This window comes from Gymnogyps californianus, chromosome 14 (assembly GCF_018139145.2).
Source record: "Gymnogyps californianus isolate 813 chromosome 14, ASM1813914v2, whole genome shotgun sequence".
NCBI lineage: Eukaryota > Metazoa > Chordata > Aves > Accipitriformes > Cathartidae > Gymnogyps > Gymnogyps californianus.
Window position 1 is genome coordinate 4,579,595 of NC_059484.1, and position 19,138 is coordinate 4,598,732.

The following is a 19,138-nucleotide window of genomic DNA, read 5'->3' on the forward strand; positions in this document are numbered from 1 at the left end:
ATGCTTTGTCTAACCATTTCTGACAGGATTTTCAATCTGTTTTATCATTTCAGCTTTGGTATAACACTGCAAAAGTAAGACTCATTACAAGAAATGAAATAATTAATGTCCTAGGCTTTTGTTTTGACCTAAAGTTTGGTAGCTATTAAAATTACCAGATTCGCTCCCTGAATGCATCGTCATTTTGCAGACTTCCCCCCACGATGTGATAATGCTTCTGCAAGTCTCTAGTGCCAGGCATGAAGCAGGCTGGGAAGGGAGCTGTGTGGCTAGATCTTCCATTACAAAGAACGGCCCCAGCATTGCTGTGTGGCACGACCCTGTCGTGGTCCCCTTCTTCGTCATGAGTTGAAAATTCCTGTCTAGAACCTGCATACTTGTGTTAAATTGCCACAGTAAAAAGAGCATTGATGAATTTGTACAGGCAACACAGGAACATACAAGGTATCAATAGCCTCTGGTGTGGGGGGTTTCTTTCTCTCTGTCTCTCTGTCCCTAAAGGAGAGAGAAGAGGGGAAAATCAGCTATCATCCTGTTTTTCAGCCTGGGCCTCGTGTTTATACAAGCCATCCTTGGAATTCACTCAAAGATATCACATTCATGCAGTTATTTCTGATATGAAATCACAGGCAAAGTGATTACTTGGAGGAATCTTAAATTCTGCATGTTCTTTCCTCTAGAACAGCCAGCTCATGATTACCTGTAGGCGGGTCATTATTTAACTTCATTCTTCCAAGACATTATAAATAATAGCACTAATTTATATGCGGACATTTGTACATTATATGGCAATGTAGACAGTCAAGACCTGACTCAGCTGTAACCAATAACCTGCAATGATCCGACTTAAATTGTAGTGAAGAGCCAGGCAGATGTGTACTTGATTGCTCTGGTTTGTGTCTTCTTTTTAAAAAGCTACTAATAACTTCAGGGTTGTTCTGTCTTTTGTAGGCGGCTTCACTCCAACTTCCTGCACTGCGACTGCCACCTGGCTTGGCTGTCTGACTGGCTGCGGCAGAGGCGCACTATCGGGCAGTTCACCTTCTGTTTGGCACCTGTAAACCTGCGGGGTTTTCTTGTGGCGGAGGTTCAGAAGAAGGACTTTGTCTGCTCTGGTAATGATGCCAATTACTCATTTATCTGTCAGCTGATGGTTTTATATTGATATTCGCATAAAAACAGTGAGTGGAAAATTACTGTTGTGTTTGAATGCCATTCTGTAGCAGTCTTGTTTTGTTTTTGTCATTGCTAAACTGTATGGGAGTAGATCAAATTGTTAATTTTTTCAGCTTTATAAGAATTATTGGATTCCAGTTAACATTTCAGTTCTCAAATTATTTTTTCTACTTTAGCATTGCCAATGATATCAACATAAGAAATCAATTAAGTGTGGATAATTTGGTATTTCTCAAGGGAAGAGCTCTACAGCTGACTGGAATACAAAAGAAAGGAAATAGAAAATGCTAATCTGAGTCTGTTGATAAATGACTGGACTATAGAACATGAGGAGTCGATTTTATCCCAGGGACTGAAACAGGATTCTTAGGGAGCCAATGCAGTTCGCTGTTCTACAAGTTTCCACACTGATAAGTGAGGCTGATGATACGCGGCCAACTCACAAACCATGTGTCTATATGTTGGGCCTATTCATCAAGTCTCTGGAATGGCACTTGGCTCTTTTGTGATAGAAATGCATTTTCTTAAGAAGAAAAAGAAAGAAAGAAAACAAGAGAGAGAGAAAAACAGAAAAATTGGAAAAAGAAATCTCTTAATTTGGCTGAAAGGAAGAATTCTGGCGGAGAGGCATGGCAGTGTGTATGCTGTGAAAAAAAAAAAGGAGGTACCAGACATAAGTTTGGAGATAGTTTTGCAGGCCAAATGGTAAGTAACACAGGGAGCTTGTTACGAAGCCGATGTGAGTCCTAATCTTGATAGACTGTGAGTCTTGTGGTATTGTGTTCTTTATCTCTCACAGCCTGTGAGCCCTAAAGCTTTATCCTCTTGGTACATGGGTTGACTGATGGAAATACAGTACAAGTGCTCGTGCTAGAAATGTTTATAGGAATGCCTTTTTTCTATAGTTTCATTTACACATGACAAAGAAATGGTTGTACTTAGAGAAGACGGGTTTGATCTGCTTAACTTATATCGTGGATGGTAGATTAATGCCCAGGCCTGGAGGGGTGCAGGAAGTGTTATGCGTACATGGAAAATGAAGTTGTGCACCAGTGATCTTTGTGACATGATTTTCAAGAGTGCTGAGCAGCTTCTACGCAGTTGTGGAGATTTGATAATGCCCAGAATATCTGATAAATCACATCAAAAGTTTAACTAAAAGAAAAGTTTAGAAATCTAACAGTCTTGGGAGAGGAAGGATAAAAGAAATGGATAAATGAATTAAGCTGTTAGCAGAATCTAATTTTACCAAAGAGGTAACCACAGCATTTTTTTCTTATGAAATGAAGCTTCAGATGGGGCATGAGTTCAGCTATTTGGATTTATGATATAGTGAAGTGAAGGAGAGTTGTTTAAATCAGGAGAAGAGATAATAATTGCTGAATGAGAAATGTAACGTGGACAGAACTCATCTAAACGGAGTTTTCTGTGCAGACTATGACTTCCAAAAGAGAAAAGGTTTTTAACAGTTGCCTGTTGGACCAAGAACATATAAAAGAACTCTCAAGATTAGCCTGCTTTTTTTAAAACATAAATTAATAAAAATTAAAGGAAAGAAGCTTCCAGTGAGACAGTCCATCAACTGTATCCCCTAACCCTCATTTGGGAAATGAAATATACTGAAAAAGAAATGCATTTGAAGAGCTCATTTTAGTGGAGGATTTAGCAGAGAACTCATCTTAGTACGTGCTAATTTGACAAAAACCTACATAGACAGCTAGTTTAAAGAGGATATAAATTTTTCCTGCGCCTTATTACAGTTCTTATTCCTGATTTTACAGCATAATTTGTTCGTGTTTGACTATGAAGTCAAACTAGGACAGGAGGTGAATAGTGAACTGAACTTGTCCCTCTCCAAAGGAATTTTATACAATTTAAGCTTATATGAATCACTGTAACTAGCCTCAAGCTGGCAGTGAAAGCCACTTTTGCATCATAGTTATGAAGAGCTGAAATACAATGTGGTGAACTACTCTGTTTAAGTATAGGCTCAGCATTTCAAGCACTTGTGTTTTTATGGCAATGGGAATATCATCACAGCAAAAGAAAACTCAGCTTTTCCTCCACTGTAAAATGGGCTTCATCAGAGCATTCCAGTTCAAAACTTGTGCTGTTGCATGCTTCAAAGCAGAAAGAGTAGAATCAAATAATTTGGGGAAAAAAGAAAAACATCCTTGAAAAACTGACTTCTGGTTATTCTTTGAACCCTATGCAAAAATAGAGCTTTTTTATAATTTTATGACAAATGTTCCTTTGGAAACCAATTTTGAATGCTACATACCAAGGAATAGTGTAAGTTGGAAAAGAAAAACTGAAACACTGATAGGGAAGTGCCATAACTGGAACCCAAATTGCTTGATTCCTCTGGGCACTATGGTACCAGTCCTGTACAGTGATGTTTATAAGCATTAGGTCTCTCAAGATAATGTTGCTGAAGTCAGAGTTATGTGCAGATATATCTGTGTAAACTGAGTCATACCTGTGTAAACTGAGAGTCAGTCTTTCAAAAATGTTGTTCAGCTTGTGCACATAAATTATAAAAATGCTAATTTAGACGGCACTTCTAGGCAAATTGTGAGCAGCGGAAAAGCTATTCCAGGTTTCAGTTGTTCATGCCCATGAGCATTTGGCTCAGAACTGTAGGTAAATGTGTAGGATTAAATAGTGCGCAGTTGCCTGAAGATAGGTTTGCAAATATGTCTAATTGGATTTGTGTTACTGAGGAGGCAGGGGAAAGGTCATTAACAGAACTGAGCAGGGTTGGGACTAGATGGCCCCTCACCATCGGGGGAGAGTGCTGAGTACTGCTGGCAGTCCTGTCACCCACCAGAGCCTTCTGGCTGGCTGCTTCAGCAAGCTGTCCCCTCCTCGTAGGAGAGTCTCTGCTCCAGAGCCACCCCTGACAGAGCAGCCTTCCTGGGCCTTTGCCTTAAAGCCATCTGTTCCCAAAGAAATCTCCAAACAGACTCTTCCTCCTGCACAGCCGCTTATTGAGCTCTGGGATGTGTTTGGTGAGACAGTCTCCTACAAGACAGTAAGTTGTAGAAGGGGAAATTGTGTGGCACCAGAGGATGAGTGCCCCTGTTGATGTGCTACACATAGAGAGCACGATGTATTTCTCCTCTATCTCCACCATAACCTTGCAATTCACTGTCACATTGCCGTAACAAGAGAAAACAGTACACTAAGCAAAGACTTTACGTCAGTTGAAATACTACCTGTACTCTGATCCTTGGGAGCTGTTTATTTTTATATTCCCTTAGCTAGCAGAGAAGCCTCTGGGGGTGCTAGCTTATGCTCAGTACCTCTTAGAGCCTTCCAGGCTTTGCTTGGATCAAACTCAGCTTCCTTCCCATGTTCAGATGTTTCACTGTTGAACTGGCTTCTCTTTCTCTAACTCTGTCTCTCTAACTCTGTCTGTCTCAAACACACACTCTTTCTCTCTCTGCCTATTTGTCTGTCTCTTGTCCTCCTCTGACCTCCTTAGGATAGTAATTTTATTTCATTTTCCTCTCATATAAGTTTTATTATGGCGCTTTGATTTTTCTTCTACCTGCTCTTTACTTATTGAAGTTGAAATTAATCTACATATTGATCAGTTATGTCATAATGTGTTTTCTCACCTACGTTAGTGCGGCTGTAAAGCTTTGCAAACTGAAGCAGAGTGGGTTCATGAAGTTATGCCATCAGCAGCACCTTGGTCTTTTCTGCTCTGTGCAGGACCCACCGGGTGACCTCATTTGGATTTTTTTACAATGATGAATCATTCTGTTTTTCCTAAGTGTATACACGAGAAAATAAATATGCACCTGAACTGCATATCTAAGAACAAAGCAGATGCATTCAGGAGCATTGTAGCTCATACTGTGATGTGTAGCATACTTCAGCCACTGCTGTCCTCAGCTAGCTACTGTCAGTACAGCTCAATTGTCATCAGTTCTCAACTGCTTGCTTGCAGAGGAGACTCTCTGGTAGATAAGCAGGCGGAGACTGTGGGTTGATTTCAGTGGGTGGTGGAAGCTGATTTTTCTCTTCTACTGTTGCTGCCGATTCTGAGACAGTATGTTAGGACTTGGTGTTGACTCTGAAGGTGCAGGTTGATACGATTTGTTACAGTTTTGGCCAGTAGCTTGAGGTATTTTACAGTGGACAGCGTTTACAATGGAGTATGAAGATTGGATGAGATTTCTTAGAATAGACCAGAGATTGATATTTCTAACAGTTAATGAATTCATGCTTTTCTCATGTAAGAAGCACCAGATTCTAAAATCTTGACGTTAATTTGGAGCTGATTTGTCCTGTATGTCTTGCGATAAGAAATTCAGCAAAGTTTAAGTGTAAAATATGTGATTTTTAAGCACTTTTCTAAGACAGTTTTCTTTAATAATGAAACAAGCATTGTAGAGAAGGAAGTTGTATCCATACATCATTCTCTTTTTCATTAGAAACCATTTTCTCTGATTCTTGATCCTTAGTTCCCATTCAGAGGATCTACAAGAACCTGAAGAAAATCAAGGTGCATAATTTGGATTAAATAAGTTAAAATTCAGTCTGAAATTGATGCAAGAGAGAAATCATTACCAGAGCCTAGTGTCTAGTGATTTCTGGCTAAATAAACTGATACTAATTTTAAGAAAATAGTGGATTGATCCAAACCTCAGTTGACGATCTAGAGTTTCTGATTCATACAGTGAGACTGCAGCTGAGGTATAATAAAGAGCAAAATATGTTAGCTTCCTGCTGCTTAGTGCAGACTCGAAGCCCTAATGAGGAAGCAGATTTATTTGTTTAGGTGAGGTCAAACGGTCTTAAAACATAGCTGTTACTCTCTGGCCCAGACCACAAAACTCAGTAGATTGTCGTGCTCCATTTTTCTCATACTAACTTCATAGCATATTCTTGAGGAGACAACCAACAATGAGTAACTAATAAAATAGCACTCCTCAAGCTTAGTATCGTAATGAGAACATTCAGAAGATGCCAAACAAAAAGTGTGTGGGGAAAGGAACTCCCCCCCATCTGCTCCTCTTTAAAAGACTCTGTGCAATAGTAGATCTGCATAACTAGCAGCAGGTCTGCTGCTTTCAACATGGGACATGAAGGTACTGCCAGCACGGAAGATTGGTGCTCCCTGGAAACTAAAGAGGGGGGAGGACTATTTGCTAATGATGCAGATTTTGCTAGTGCTGGGCAATAGCTATTGCTCCTGAGGGAGCAGAGTGGTTTCTCCCCATTCAGTCCATCCCAGTTCATGCAGAGAAGGGCTGCTAATGGCCCTCAGTTTTAAAGGTCACAGGAAGCTGGATAAACAAAGTGGGAGGAGGAGGCCTTTTGCTCTGTGTGTGTGTGCGCATGTGAATGGTCACTTTCGTGCGGGACAACCTCATTATACAGCTGTTTCATTGCTTTTAGAAGTGAGCTTAACCATTTCATCTAACTTTGACCTCTTTCCAAAAGAATAGAATCATGGAATAGAATCGTAGAATGGTTTGGATTGGAAGGGACCTTAAAGATCATGATCATCTAATTCCAACCCCCCTGCCATGGGCAGGGACACCTTCCACTAGACCAGGTTGTTTAAAGCCCCATCCAACCTGGCCTTCAACACTTCCAGGGAGGGGGCATCCACAGCTTCTCTGGGCAACCTGTTCCAGTATCTCACCACCCTCACAGTGAAGAATTTATTCCTAATACCTAATCTAAATCTACCATCTTTCAGTTTGAAGCCATTCCCCCTTGTCCTATCACTACATGCCCTTGTAAAAAGTCCCTTCTCCAGTTTTCTTGTAGGCACCCTTTAGGTACTGGAAGGCCTCTATAAGGTCTCCTCAGAGCCTTCTCTTCTCCAGGCTGAACAACCCCAACTCTCTCAGCCTGTCCTCATAGGGGAGGTGCTCCAGCCCTCTGATCATCTTTGTGGCCCTCCTCTGGACCCGCTCAAGCAGGTCCATGTCTTTCTTACACTGGGGGTCCCAGAGCTGAACGCAGTACTCCAGGTGGGGTCTCACGAGAGCAGAGTAGAGGAGGAGAATAGCCTCCCTCAACCTGCTAGCCACACTTCCTTTGATGCAGCCCAGGATGCGATTGGCTTTCTGGGCTGCTAGCACACATTGCTGGCTCATATTCAGTTTTTCACCCACTAATACCCCCAAGTCCTTCTCTGCAGGGCTGCTCTCAATCCACTCATCACCCAGCCTGTATTTGTGCTTGGGATTGCCCCAACCCATGTGCAGGACCTTGCACTTGGCCTTGGTGAACTTCATGAGGTTTGCACAGGCCCACCTCTCAAGCCTTTCAAGGCCCCTCTGGATGGCATCCCTTCCCTCCAGTATGTCGACCGCACCACACAGCTTGGTGCCGTCGGCAAACTTGCTGAGGGTGCCCTCAATCCCACTGTCCATGTCGCCAACAAAGATGTTGAACAGCACCGGTCCCGATACTGACCCCTGAGGAACCTCACTCGTCACTGCTTTCCACTCGGACATTGAGCCGTTGACCGCAACTCTTTGAGTGCGACCATGCAGCCAATTCCTTATCCACCGAGTGGTCCATCCATCAAACCCATGTCTCTCCAATTTAGAGACAAGGATGTCATGCGGGACAGTGTCAAATGCTTTGCACAAGTCCAGGTAGATGACATCCATTGCTCTTCCCTTATCCACCAATGCTGTAACCCCATTGTAAAAGGCCACCAAATTTGTCAGGCATGATTTGCCCTTAGTGAAGCCATGTCGGCTGTCACCAATCACCTCCTTATTTTTCATGTGCCATAGCGTAGTTTCCAGGAGGATCTGCTCCATGATCTTGCCGGGCACAGAGGTGAGACTGACTGCCCTGTAGTTCCCCAGGTCTTCCTTTTTTCCCTTTTTAAAAAATGGGCATTATGTTTCCCCTTTTCCAGTCAGTGGGAACTTCACCAGACTGCCACGACTTCTCAAATATGATGGATAGTGGCTTAGCCACTTCATCCACCAGTTCCCTCAGGACCCGCAGATGCGTCTCATCAGGTCCCATGGACTCATGCACCTTCAGGTTCCTTAGATGATCTTGAACATGATCTTCTCCTACGGTGGGCAGTTCTTCATTCTCCTAGTCCCTGCCTTTGCCTTCTGTGACTTGGGCAGTGTGGCTGGAGCACTTGCCGGTGAAGACTGAGGCAAAAAAGTCGTTGAGTACCTCAGCCTTTTCCATGTCCCAGGTAACCAGGTCTCCTCTTTCCTTCCAGAGGGGGCCCACATTTTCTCTAGTCTTCCTTTTATCACCGACATACCTATAGAAGCTTTTCTTGTTGCCCTTGACATCCCTGGCCAGATTTAATTCTATCAGGGCTTTAGCCTTCACAGAAGAGTGGCCTGTGAGTCATATTAGACGAATAACATCTTTTTTCTCACTGTTAAGTTGGTTCATGCTTTTTGTGACCATCAGCAGACCCAGTAAGTGCTCTTACAATGGAGTCTATGGAGGACTTTCAGCATTGTATGACTTTTAAAGCCTTTTGGTAAAAATTGTGGTTTAAATTTGGTCTTAGATAATTTTTGTGGAACTCTGGTAGAATTTTTACCTCCTGTTATAATTTGCTACCACAAACTAACATTGACACCTAGTCTAAAGAAACATTTCAATACTATGCATTTGCTCTTCAAATGAAATCCTATAGGAGGTTTGGAGATACTAATCGCTGTTTATCAGAGTTTGTTTTCTGTTTCCATTAGGTTTCTTATTACAAATTTAAATATACTCTCGCACTAGCAGTTATGTTGTTTCATACTGTAAGAATTTACTTCTCGAATTGCTTCGTACATAAGATGCCACATATGGTGTTTTTTATTTGGGGGACCATCTTGCAAATCTGAGGTATAAATATGTATTTATTAAGGCACTTAATATTTTTTTGAAGACCAAAGCTGAAAATTGGCTTTAAATTACAGTAAATTTAGTTTTACTGTCCAAAAATGATGTCTTACCTTTTCAGTATAATTACCTTTTTTCTGGAATTTTCTTTTCCCCAAGGCAGTATGTGTAGCTCTTTAATGCTTATTTAATGATGACGGGTTGGGGTATAATTATTGAGCCGCTGAGCTTTTGAACTGTTGCTGTAAGAATAATGATCTGATTAGTTTTTATGTTAATGTCCAAAACCAGTGGCTTGTTTTATTCCTAGTATGTTGGTAGTATTTTGGTATATAATGGAGATGCATCATGGTGGTCTGTCCTGCTGTGGATCAGTACCACAGCCTTGTTCTGAGCTAGTTCACAGAGAGCAGTGGTGTTAAATATGAAGGAACAGGGTTGACTTTGAGAATGTGGCCAAGCCTTTATATGAAATCTGTAGACTTTTTCTGTTTGATACATGTATGTGATTGGCAACACATATATGGATACTCAATTAATAAGAGTAATTTTAAAAAGCATAGACATGCTTATAAAATGACTACAGAACTCCATAAATGAATAGGTGGCAAATACAAAGTTGCATACTATCAATGTCAGGTTCGTGTGAATTTCTGTTTTATTGACAATGAAACTTAGTGATGTTATATAGTTGCATTAAAACTATGGTGGTTTGACTATGGCCAGCTGCCAGGCGCCCGCCCAGCTGCTCTCACCCCCCCCCCCTCCTCAACAGAACTGGGGAGAAAACAAGATCTGCTCCAGCACCTCCTTCCCCTCCTTATTCTCTGACTTTGCTGCTTGCAGGGCTGTTTCTCACATTTTTTTCCTCACTCCTTACTGCCTGGCACTGTTTTGCCCTTTCTCAAACCCACTTCCACAGAGGCACTATCAGCTTCACTGACAGGCTGAGCTGTGTCCTGCAGCAGGGCTGCTGTGGAACTGGCTGTGCCCGGCACGGGGCAGGCCTGGCCTCTCCTCACAGAGCCCACCCTGCAGCCCTGCTGCCAGCACCTGGGCACGGACACCCTGTACCAAAACTGAAGGGATCTCCTGGCTCATTGAATTAATTCCTTGTAATTGCAGGCAAACACGTTTAGGTCAGAAGATCCGTAAGAATTTTATTCTATAGATTCTAGATACCATAAAGAGCTTGAATGTACCAGAGGTCTCTTGCAAAAGACCAAAGGCCACCACCTCAGCCTGTCCCAGGAGGAAGGCAAGAAAGGTCACTATTGCCCTGCGTTCCTTAGCATGTCCCAAATGCCAAAGAATTTCGTCCAAGGAATTCTGAGGCAGCTCAGGGAAGGGGATGATGCCTCGCTCTTCAGTCCTTGCCCACTCATCTGGAAAGAAGTGTTTCCTCACTCCAGATCTGGCCATTGGGTGAGCTCGTGACCAGGCTGGACCCTTTGGGTGTCATTATCAGGAGATATGTCGCATTCTGCCCAACAACCTCTGAATAGCTGTGTCAATCTGTAATGCTTCTGATTGAAGTGAATCCCATCTTCCTCCTCTTCCTGAAGAGACCAGCTTTTGTGCTAAGGCAGGGAAAGTTCTGTGTTAGCTGCGGCAGGATGCGGGGGGCGGGGGAGGCAGAAGCAAAGACAAACGTGCAATCAAACAAAATCAAGTCGTGTTTACAACTCCCTTTCAAATACCAGCAAATCAAACCCCAGGGACTCAAAGCATAGTCTTAAACTATTCCTGTCCCTTCCATAACTTTATCAAACTTCGTTGTGAAACAATTCAGGTTTTTTAATGGATAGCCTGTTTAGAAGGCCATTCCAGAACTATACTCCCTTCATAGGCTTACAATTGATCATGACCATTATCTGTCATTTAACCTTGTACAGGTGGTATCCTTTCACTTAAATAATTTATCTTCCTCTTCATTTTTGTGCTTGAATATATTTATAAGTTCACTGTATTATTTCTGGACCTATTTTTAAATGTCACTTCATATGAACCTTCCAGACTGCTGATACAAATTGTGGCGTTAATGAGATTACTGTGCATAGATGCCATTTGAACTGCAGAAGCACTACATCTTTTAAGACTTTCTAGTAGCGTTATTTTTTTAGTCTTTAGCCTGTTTTAGAAGAGGAAATAGTATACAAACCCAGAGAACCAAATACACGCTAACAGTCTTCCTTATGTTTCAATACTCAGAAAGTTAAGTTCTCGCCGCTTTTAGGAGAAAATTGTTGTGCTGACAAGGCTGGAGAAAGACCTTCAAAGAAAGGCTCAGAGTGGGCACAGGGCATAGGAGATGTTCAAACTCTTAACTTTTCAATCCCTCCTATGGAAGACTTAGCTGGAATAAATTTTCCTGAGAGAAAAACAACTTTGTCAGTTTTGAAAGGAGTTGAGTTCTCACAGATTCTGTTTTATTAATCCTTCAGAAGAACAAATCTGCCTATTAAACCTCAGTTGTTACAGGTGAGCCTGCTTCTTTGTTCTGCTTTCTTCCATTTTTTTTATAAGTATTCCATACAATTTTGGTGCTATTATTGTTAATTAAATAATTGCAATATTAGTGCTTTTAGGATAAGACAATGTGAAGTAAGGTCTGATTTACAGTGGTGTAACTTTACCGATATATTTTGAAACATGCAAAGTAGGTTTTTGTAGAATAAAGTAGGCTTCGTTCGTTACACCAGACCTTCCTTTCACTGCAATTGGATATTTCCTTTTTATTCCTTAATATTTGTTTGTAGACCAATTGGTGTTGACTTTGCCTACAGAACAGTTGTGCTCACGTGCCATGAATTTTTAACAGATAAATTTACTGTTTGGGAACATTCAGCAAAACAGTGAACTTGAATCAAATAAAGAATATTCATGACTAGCAAATTTTTGCATACGAGGAACTTGATGGTATTATCATCATCAATCAGGGGCTCAAATCACTAATCATAAATACTTAATGCTGTGTTCAGCGAAAAGCTGTTGAACAACCATAGATGGAAATATTTGCATAAACCATTTGCTGCACATTCCTGTAGAATAAACACATTTGTTCAAATTTTTCTCCATTAGTGGAATACTTGCCACCAATAAGGAATGTTAACTTTGCAGATAGTCAGTTGTGGTTGACTTGCCCATATCTCTCTGCAGGACTATGCACACTCAAGTGTATTTTAATACTGGGATGCAAACACCAATCAGGAGCAATACATCTGCCTTAGGTATCTTTTTGAGAATGTATTACTGGGAGTCTAGTGAAAACTATAGCTCATGTAGTAGGAATTGATTTCAGATGTCCCAGCATTGTAAGAAGTTCCAATGGGTTATTTAATTAAACTACAAAAGGTCATAATATCTCCACAGATCTGCAATACTTGTAGTGTTTTGTTTATTGATCAATAATTTCATGTCTGCTATACTTAAAATGATTTAAAGTCACCACAGATTTTAACCAGTAAATCCTGTCAGATTTACCTTAAAATCCATTAATATTTTTTACAAATAACTAACATTTTGCTGGTGGAAAAGAACTGCTGCAAAGGCAATTGGATAGGTGAGGAGGTAATAAAGCACACTACTTAGTGTGCTGTAATTGGGTGTCAGTGCAAATGAGATTTAGTTTATTTAGTCATTGTAAAATTTCTTTAAATGCCTGTGACATTTAAACTGTTCATTTATACACCACAACCATTCTAGTCTAATTGTAATATCAGTCTATTTGCTGCTTTTAAAAGGCTAGAGGCCAATGAGATGCTTATTTGAAAAAAGCACTTAATTTCTCTGTAAACTGCTGGGTCCTAAGTCTCTCCGGTGTCTCCTCTCTCCCCCTAACCCATAGTCTGAGACTGTAAAATAAAGTGGTCCAGGCTAATGGCATGCCAGATATTAATGACCATAATCATTGAGGCTGTCATTCCATTACATCAGGCACAAAAAGCATAGTAATTTTTGTTAATCGTGTTGCTATCCTAGCTTCTGCGTTTTGTTAGTGTGGGGTTTTTTTTATAGCAAAATGTATCATTGAGTTGATGATTTTTATGTCTTAGAAAAAAATATAATTAACATGGTGAACTAGTGCTGCTGTGTAACAGAAAAAATCTGAAATAACAAGATGACAGATAGTAAGAACAACTTCAGAAGGGGAACAATATAAATGCAACCAGCTTGTCTATGGCCATTTCCTTTGGTTGCATCCATGCCATAAGGAGTTTACTGCACTTGTGAGGACACAAACAGGAATCCTGAAGTATTTTTACTTTTCCTGTATCTTTTCTTTTGAAGAAGTATTGGCAGCAGAAGGAAAATTCATTTTTAGAGTTCATATATCCTTCTTTAGAGGCTGCATTGCCTTGGGGCCCTTGATCTATCTGTATGCTTATACTCTGCATACCTATGAAAATCATACCCAAATTTAAATTTTAAGAACTTTAAATTCTGTAGCCTACTTAGACTTGCTTTCTTGACCAGTCCTTTCTTTACCAGCTCCCCACAACTGTACAAACATTAAACTGATTAAACTCTCTTGGATCTTTTTGTGCTTTAATTCTGTAGATCTGCTATGGAGATAACAATAGATCCTCATTTAATTGAAGCAGTTAAGTCCAAATCAGATTTGAAATTCTGTTTATAGCATTATTCAAGAAAACTTTACCTTACCGGATGACTGTTTAAGACCTGATGGAATATGTGCTAGATGTCTGTTGAGTGTGCATGTGTAACACAGTATTTTGTTCTTTGCAAAGGAAAAACATAAGCAAAAGCATTTGATAATAATGATAGCAATTCATGCACAAAGTCGTCTTATTTCATTAAAGTTTTCAGAAATCTACAGTCTAGATCTGCTTTTGCTCATGAAGAAGAAAGGAATTCACCAAATATAAAAGGGCTGTATTCAGCATGGAATCAAAAGTATTTTTGCTCTAAGCACAAAATGTCAGTCAAAAGTGGCAGGAGTCCTGGATATTTTGGGGCACTCAGAGAATTCAAGCTTATAACAAGAAATTAAGTTTATAAGAATACTCCTTTTTCCATCATATTTTAAGTGAAATGAGAAAACTGATCACTCATTATATGTGGAAAATAAAGAGTCCGCACAAAGACAGCCTCTTTCTTTACTTCTTACTTTACTTACTTAAGCTGTTATTTTTTCATCGTGTTTCAGTTGCATCTGTGCTAAGAATAAAGACATTATGTTGCTTTCTCTCTCTATTTGACATCATGTACCTCCCTGGTTAACTAATTGGTTATTTGGTTTACTCACTAGCCATAAATCAAGTAAATGCTATGTTCACATAGAAGTTCCTCCTTCCTAGTGGAAAATCACAGGTAAATGGTTTTTGATCCAAACTCAGGGTAAATAAAAGGACTCCTATTGGCTTTGGTCAACTATATATCACGTGTTTGGAGAGGATCTGAAAGGCTTAGTGGCAGCATAAATAATGTTCTGATTTACCTTTTGGCCTTTCCATTCAAAAAGTTGCTGGAAAGTTCCATCATATTTAACTGTAGTATGATATTAATTATCACCTTGTTACTGTTGCTACCTGCTTTTAGTGCAAGGAAGACTGGTGTTTCTGTCTTTTCTCTCTCTTTTCAGAGCACTTCATATAATAACCTCCTTTCAAACCATTCCTTTAGCGTAGAGCACTCTGCAATACTGCGTCACACAAAATGTGGAGGTGATGAGCTGAGTTCCACTGAATCTTCTACTGCTGATTTAGATGCAGTAGAGTCAGGAACAGACTCTCAAAACTCCAACTGGCAATACGTCAGTTTTTTTGATGTTATGCCCTAATGAAAAGGGAGTGTAGTACTGCTTCTCTAAGCCACAGTGATATGTTGTAGTGTTATAACTGTGCAAAATGCATTTTCCCCTCACTACTAAGCCTCTTCAGAAAGCACATCAGACATGTGATGATAAAGGGTGTGTGGAAGATTTGACCTTGCTGCCAGCTTTCTTTTTGCCTCCCAGAGAGCAAGAATTGCTCTGAAGTGTTTCTTCCCAGTTTGATAATTTCTCCCTATCCCTAAAAGCTTGCAATAGCTTGTTTGCACTTCCCTCATTCTTCATTTTGTTTTGGGCATTGCACCACAAGGTAGGCAGACAAAGAGAAAATGTAAAACTTATGTAATCAGGTTGTAAGAACAAACCTCTTGTTCTTATGCAAACATAACAGAGGCCTGTCTGCGTTTTGAGGCAATATAAGGTACTTTTGGAAGTAGTCACAGTTAAAATCTTACAGAAACCTTAGATTCTGTGAAAGGCAGAGCTGGTAGTGCTGTTGGTGGTATGTGGCAGAGCTCCATTAATTTTGAAGAAATTCTATTAATTCATGATGATGGTATGTCTGCCCTGCATTTCTATAGCCAGAAGACAGACCCAAGAGAGCTGCTTGTCCTGCCTGTTTTACATGTACATGTTTAACTAGTGAAGATTTTTTGTTGTTGTTGTTTAGTTCAAACAGCTACAAATTAAATACTGTATTACACACGTGGTCATATATGTAGACTATGTTAAGACAACATCTAATAAGATTTTGAAACTGGAACAAGTCAAAGTTCAGGTTGCCTGATAAATATGAATTTGATTCCTTGGGCCATATGCGGTAGGATTTAGATCTGAGATATTTTTTTACAGGAGATTTTTGCCCAGTTGATTCTGTAGGGTGAAGCTGCTCTAGTACTGAAACCATCTCTGTGTTGAGATAAAAGACTGCTGCTGGTAAAATCCTTATCCGCAACTGTCATGGAAGTTGGAAAGTGGACTATAAATGAGACGGGATATTTTAGCAAAGAGAAAGGATCATTAGGATCATCTCATGATGAAAGCAGCTGCCCACTGTCATAAAGAATGAATTTGACTCCTACCCATGCCATAAATGTCCTGTGAGATCCATTTTTTCCAAGATGGTCACTACCTCTGAAAATCTAATTTCTGGATGCCTGAATTGGAGTTCTGAGGTCTGGTCTGACAAAATACAGTTACTCACAGCTCTGATTAGCAACAATGAAAGCTATATTTAAAACACACACAGGGCTATGAAACCCACATTTTTCTCCTGCTGTCCTGACAGAAAGTCAGGGGATGACCCAATTAAAAAAATTTCAAACCCAATACTTTGATTTGGCAACATTTCATACACAGTTGAAATGGTGATCTTATCCTGAAACTCGACACAATACCTTAATATAAGGCAGTTCTGTCATCCCTGGCTACAAAATAATATTTAAAGGGAATGACCGCTTGCTTCAACTAAGGGGAAATTCAGACAAACAGAAACGAATTCACATCAAAATTCAGTACTTCTCTAACAGAAGGCATGATTTTGCAGTAATTGTCTTTTGCTTTCCAGGAGGGCTCCCTCTGCAAGTGTAACGTCAGCCTGTGGAAGTTTTCAGCTGACATCTTTTCAAACTGTATCTGCCTTTCAAAATAATGAAACTTAGAGGTGCCACTGAATGTCTTTCTGATGTTGACTTTTCATTGCTGTTTACAAGTCTTTGAACATAGGAACATATGTAGGCTTGCAATACAAGTTGACATTGTTCTGCATAGTTAAGGGCTAAACCAGAGGGTATGTAGGCATAAATCATGAGAGAGAATTTATAAGAGTGTTGCATTGTTATAAAATTCCAATTGTCGTAATGATATTGGATTGCAAATTGATGCAAACAAATATTTTTGGACTTTTTGTCACCTGCAGTTATAATCTATGACAGTGTCAATCATGGGTCTTTTCCAAGACAAACCCAAAGAATGTATAGCTGTGTATAGTTTTCCATGTTTTCACATGTATTTGTGATTTGACAATTATGATGTTTTAATTTTTCCAGCCAAAAGACCAAATACGTTTTGTGATTATAATCTACTGTAATCTAGAAAAATACCAGTTTTTCCTGTTTCTGTTATGATTTTGTCACTTTTTACCAACACAAGGCTTCACATTCAGCCCTCTGTGTCTGGTCAAAAAGATACTTGAGGTTTCTTGTGTTACATGTACTTTGGAAACATGACTCACCATAGATAAGTCAATAACTGCTGCATCTTGATAACCTCAATTAGTGTAGCAAAACCGTTTTATCTGTGTCTAAGTGTATGTATGTATCAAAATTTTAAATGTAAGAATCATAACCATTTGAGTAAAATTGACACAATTGCTACAGTTTCAAAAAAACTTAATGACGCTTAATTAAACCTGAATCTAATGGATTGACTAGAATATATAGAGAGCAACGTCCTCATGCTAAACCTTTGCTCTGTAAGTAGCTTCTTGTCTTTCAGTGGAATTATTAGGTTAAGCAAGGATTTGAAGGTCTGAACTCATATTTTTCTAAATTCCTTTTGTGTTTCCATTAACTGCATTGTATAATTTTGAAAAAACTAGTTTTATATTTCCAGTCTTTATGCCATAACATGTTACCTCATTTCAAAAACATAAGTCATCGTGATGACAGTCTTCTCTCAGTATGTAAAAATACTCAAGGAGTGTTTGTGTAATGGAAACTTCTAGGCAAAGATAACTTTTGGAAATACTACTTGATCTTAAGGCTTATTTTTTAAATCTTTGAATAAATTGATATGGCTGATCATGGAGAGGACCAAAGAAGTGTTCATGAGGGAAAGAGATTGATAGAGTGGAGACTGAGGAAGAATAAGAACACAGTAATCTTTTACACATTTTCTCTGCAGTTGATTTGTAGCATATTATATTCACTGAATTCAAATAAATTATTACTTAATATAGCAAAAGGATCTAGAAAACTGAGAGGCTGATGTATTTTGTTGTTAAAATCTCAGTCGATCATTTTTCAAAACTAACGTTTAATATTTTCATTATGTCTCAGGTTCCCAGTCTGAACCTCTGTCGTGCAGTGCCAGTTCCATCACTTGCCCATCTGCCTGCACCTGCAGCAACAATGTAGTGGATTGTCGAGGAAGAGGCTTAACAGAAATTCCAGCTAACCTACCGGAGGACATTTGGGAAATGTAAGTGCCAGTGTAATGCACCATTCTTTTCCATGTCTCTCCATTTTTAGTCCATGTCATAGCCTCCCGTGTGGAAAAAAGGCACATGTTTAGAAAACTGTTCTAAGCAGTTATCAGGTATATTGTAGTTGTCCTCTTTGCTCTCGTTCTTTTGATCTAAGGGCTCAAACCATTCTTTAATGTAAATTAAGATATTGTTTGAAGTTGCCCTACCTCAAAGCAAGATGAAGTTCTTGGCGCATTATGTTCAGATTGTGTTTACATCTCACAAATCTGGGATTACAGTTATATAGTCAGGAAAAAGAAATACACAGTCCTTTTTTTTTTGAAATGGGATTGTTTTATTTTTAGTTGGTGAGTTCCCCAAGAGATGGAGGCATTTCTTGTTAGCTTGGCAGGATGCATTTGTAATGAACCGAGGTATGACATCAGAACACATTGTCCCTGCTGATTTTACCTTCTCTTTCTTGTCTCCCACATTTTGTTATTCCCAATTCTTTTAACACTTTTGTGACTTTTTTGTGTTGTGAAATCAGATGCTGGTTTTATGGCCTTGTTTGTCTTTACTACCTTTAGGAATTGTAATAATCTATTTTTGTGTCCATGACTTCATGCTACTGTGGTCCCGAAATACTGTTACATTAAACCAAGTTGCTTTTGATTAATCCATAGGAAATGCAGATCCATTCTTTTCCTATTTAGGTGCTTGTTGTACAGAGGTTACTGACATCCAACCAGCTTTTACAGTCTACATAGCATGGATTCAAATATTTGTATGGTCACTGGACTCATTCAGCTTCTGGTTGCTGTAGAAATACTGCTACATAGCAAAATTCACTAGGATAAAGCATAAGTTGAATTGCTCATATGTAGCCTGGCCCACTGTGATATGCCAGGAATGTGACAGTTATGGCCAATGAAGATCATGTGCTACATTGTTTGCTGGTGATCTGCTCTACACCACCACTCCTCTAAGTCACTTTATCAGTTGCTTTTATAATATAAGATTCACCTCAAATTTGTTTGGATTGCTATCTCAGCACAACAGTTTAGAGGTAGCTTATGCTCAATTGTGCATCTCCACAGAAAAGATATATTAGAAATGAAAAAATTAGC

General features: G+C 39.6%; 1 protein-coding gene across 3 annotated transcripts in view; it reads left to right on the plus strand.

The window, feature by feature from the left end:
* SLIT3 (slit guidance ligand 3) overlaps positions 1-19,138 on the plus strand; it is a 537,095-nt gene that overhangs the window by 327,863 nt on the left and 190,094 nt on the right. For all 3 annotated transcript variants that reach the window (XM_050905039.1, XM_050905038.1, XM_050905037.1), the window contains 2 exons: positions 952-1,115; positions 17,881-18,022. In XM_050905039.1, the coding sequence (XP_050760996.1) occupies positions 952-1,115; positions 17,881-18,022 (306 nt within the window). The remainder of the gene's footprint in view (positions 1-951; positions 1,116-17,880; positions 18,023-19,138) is intronic.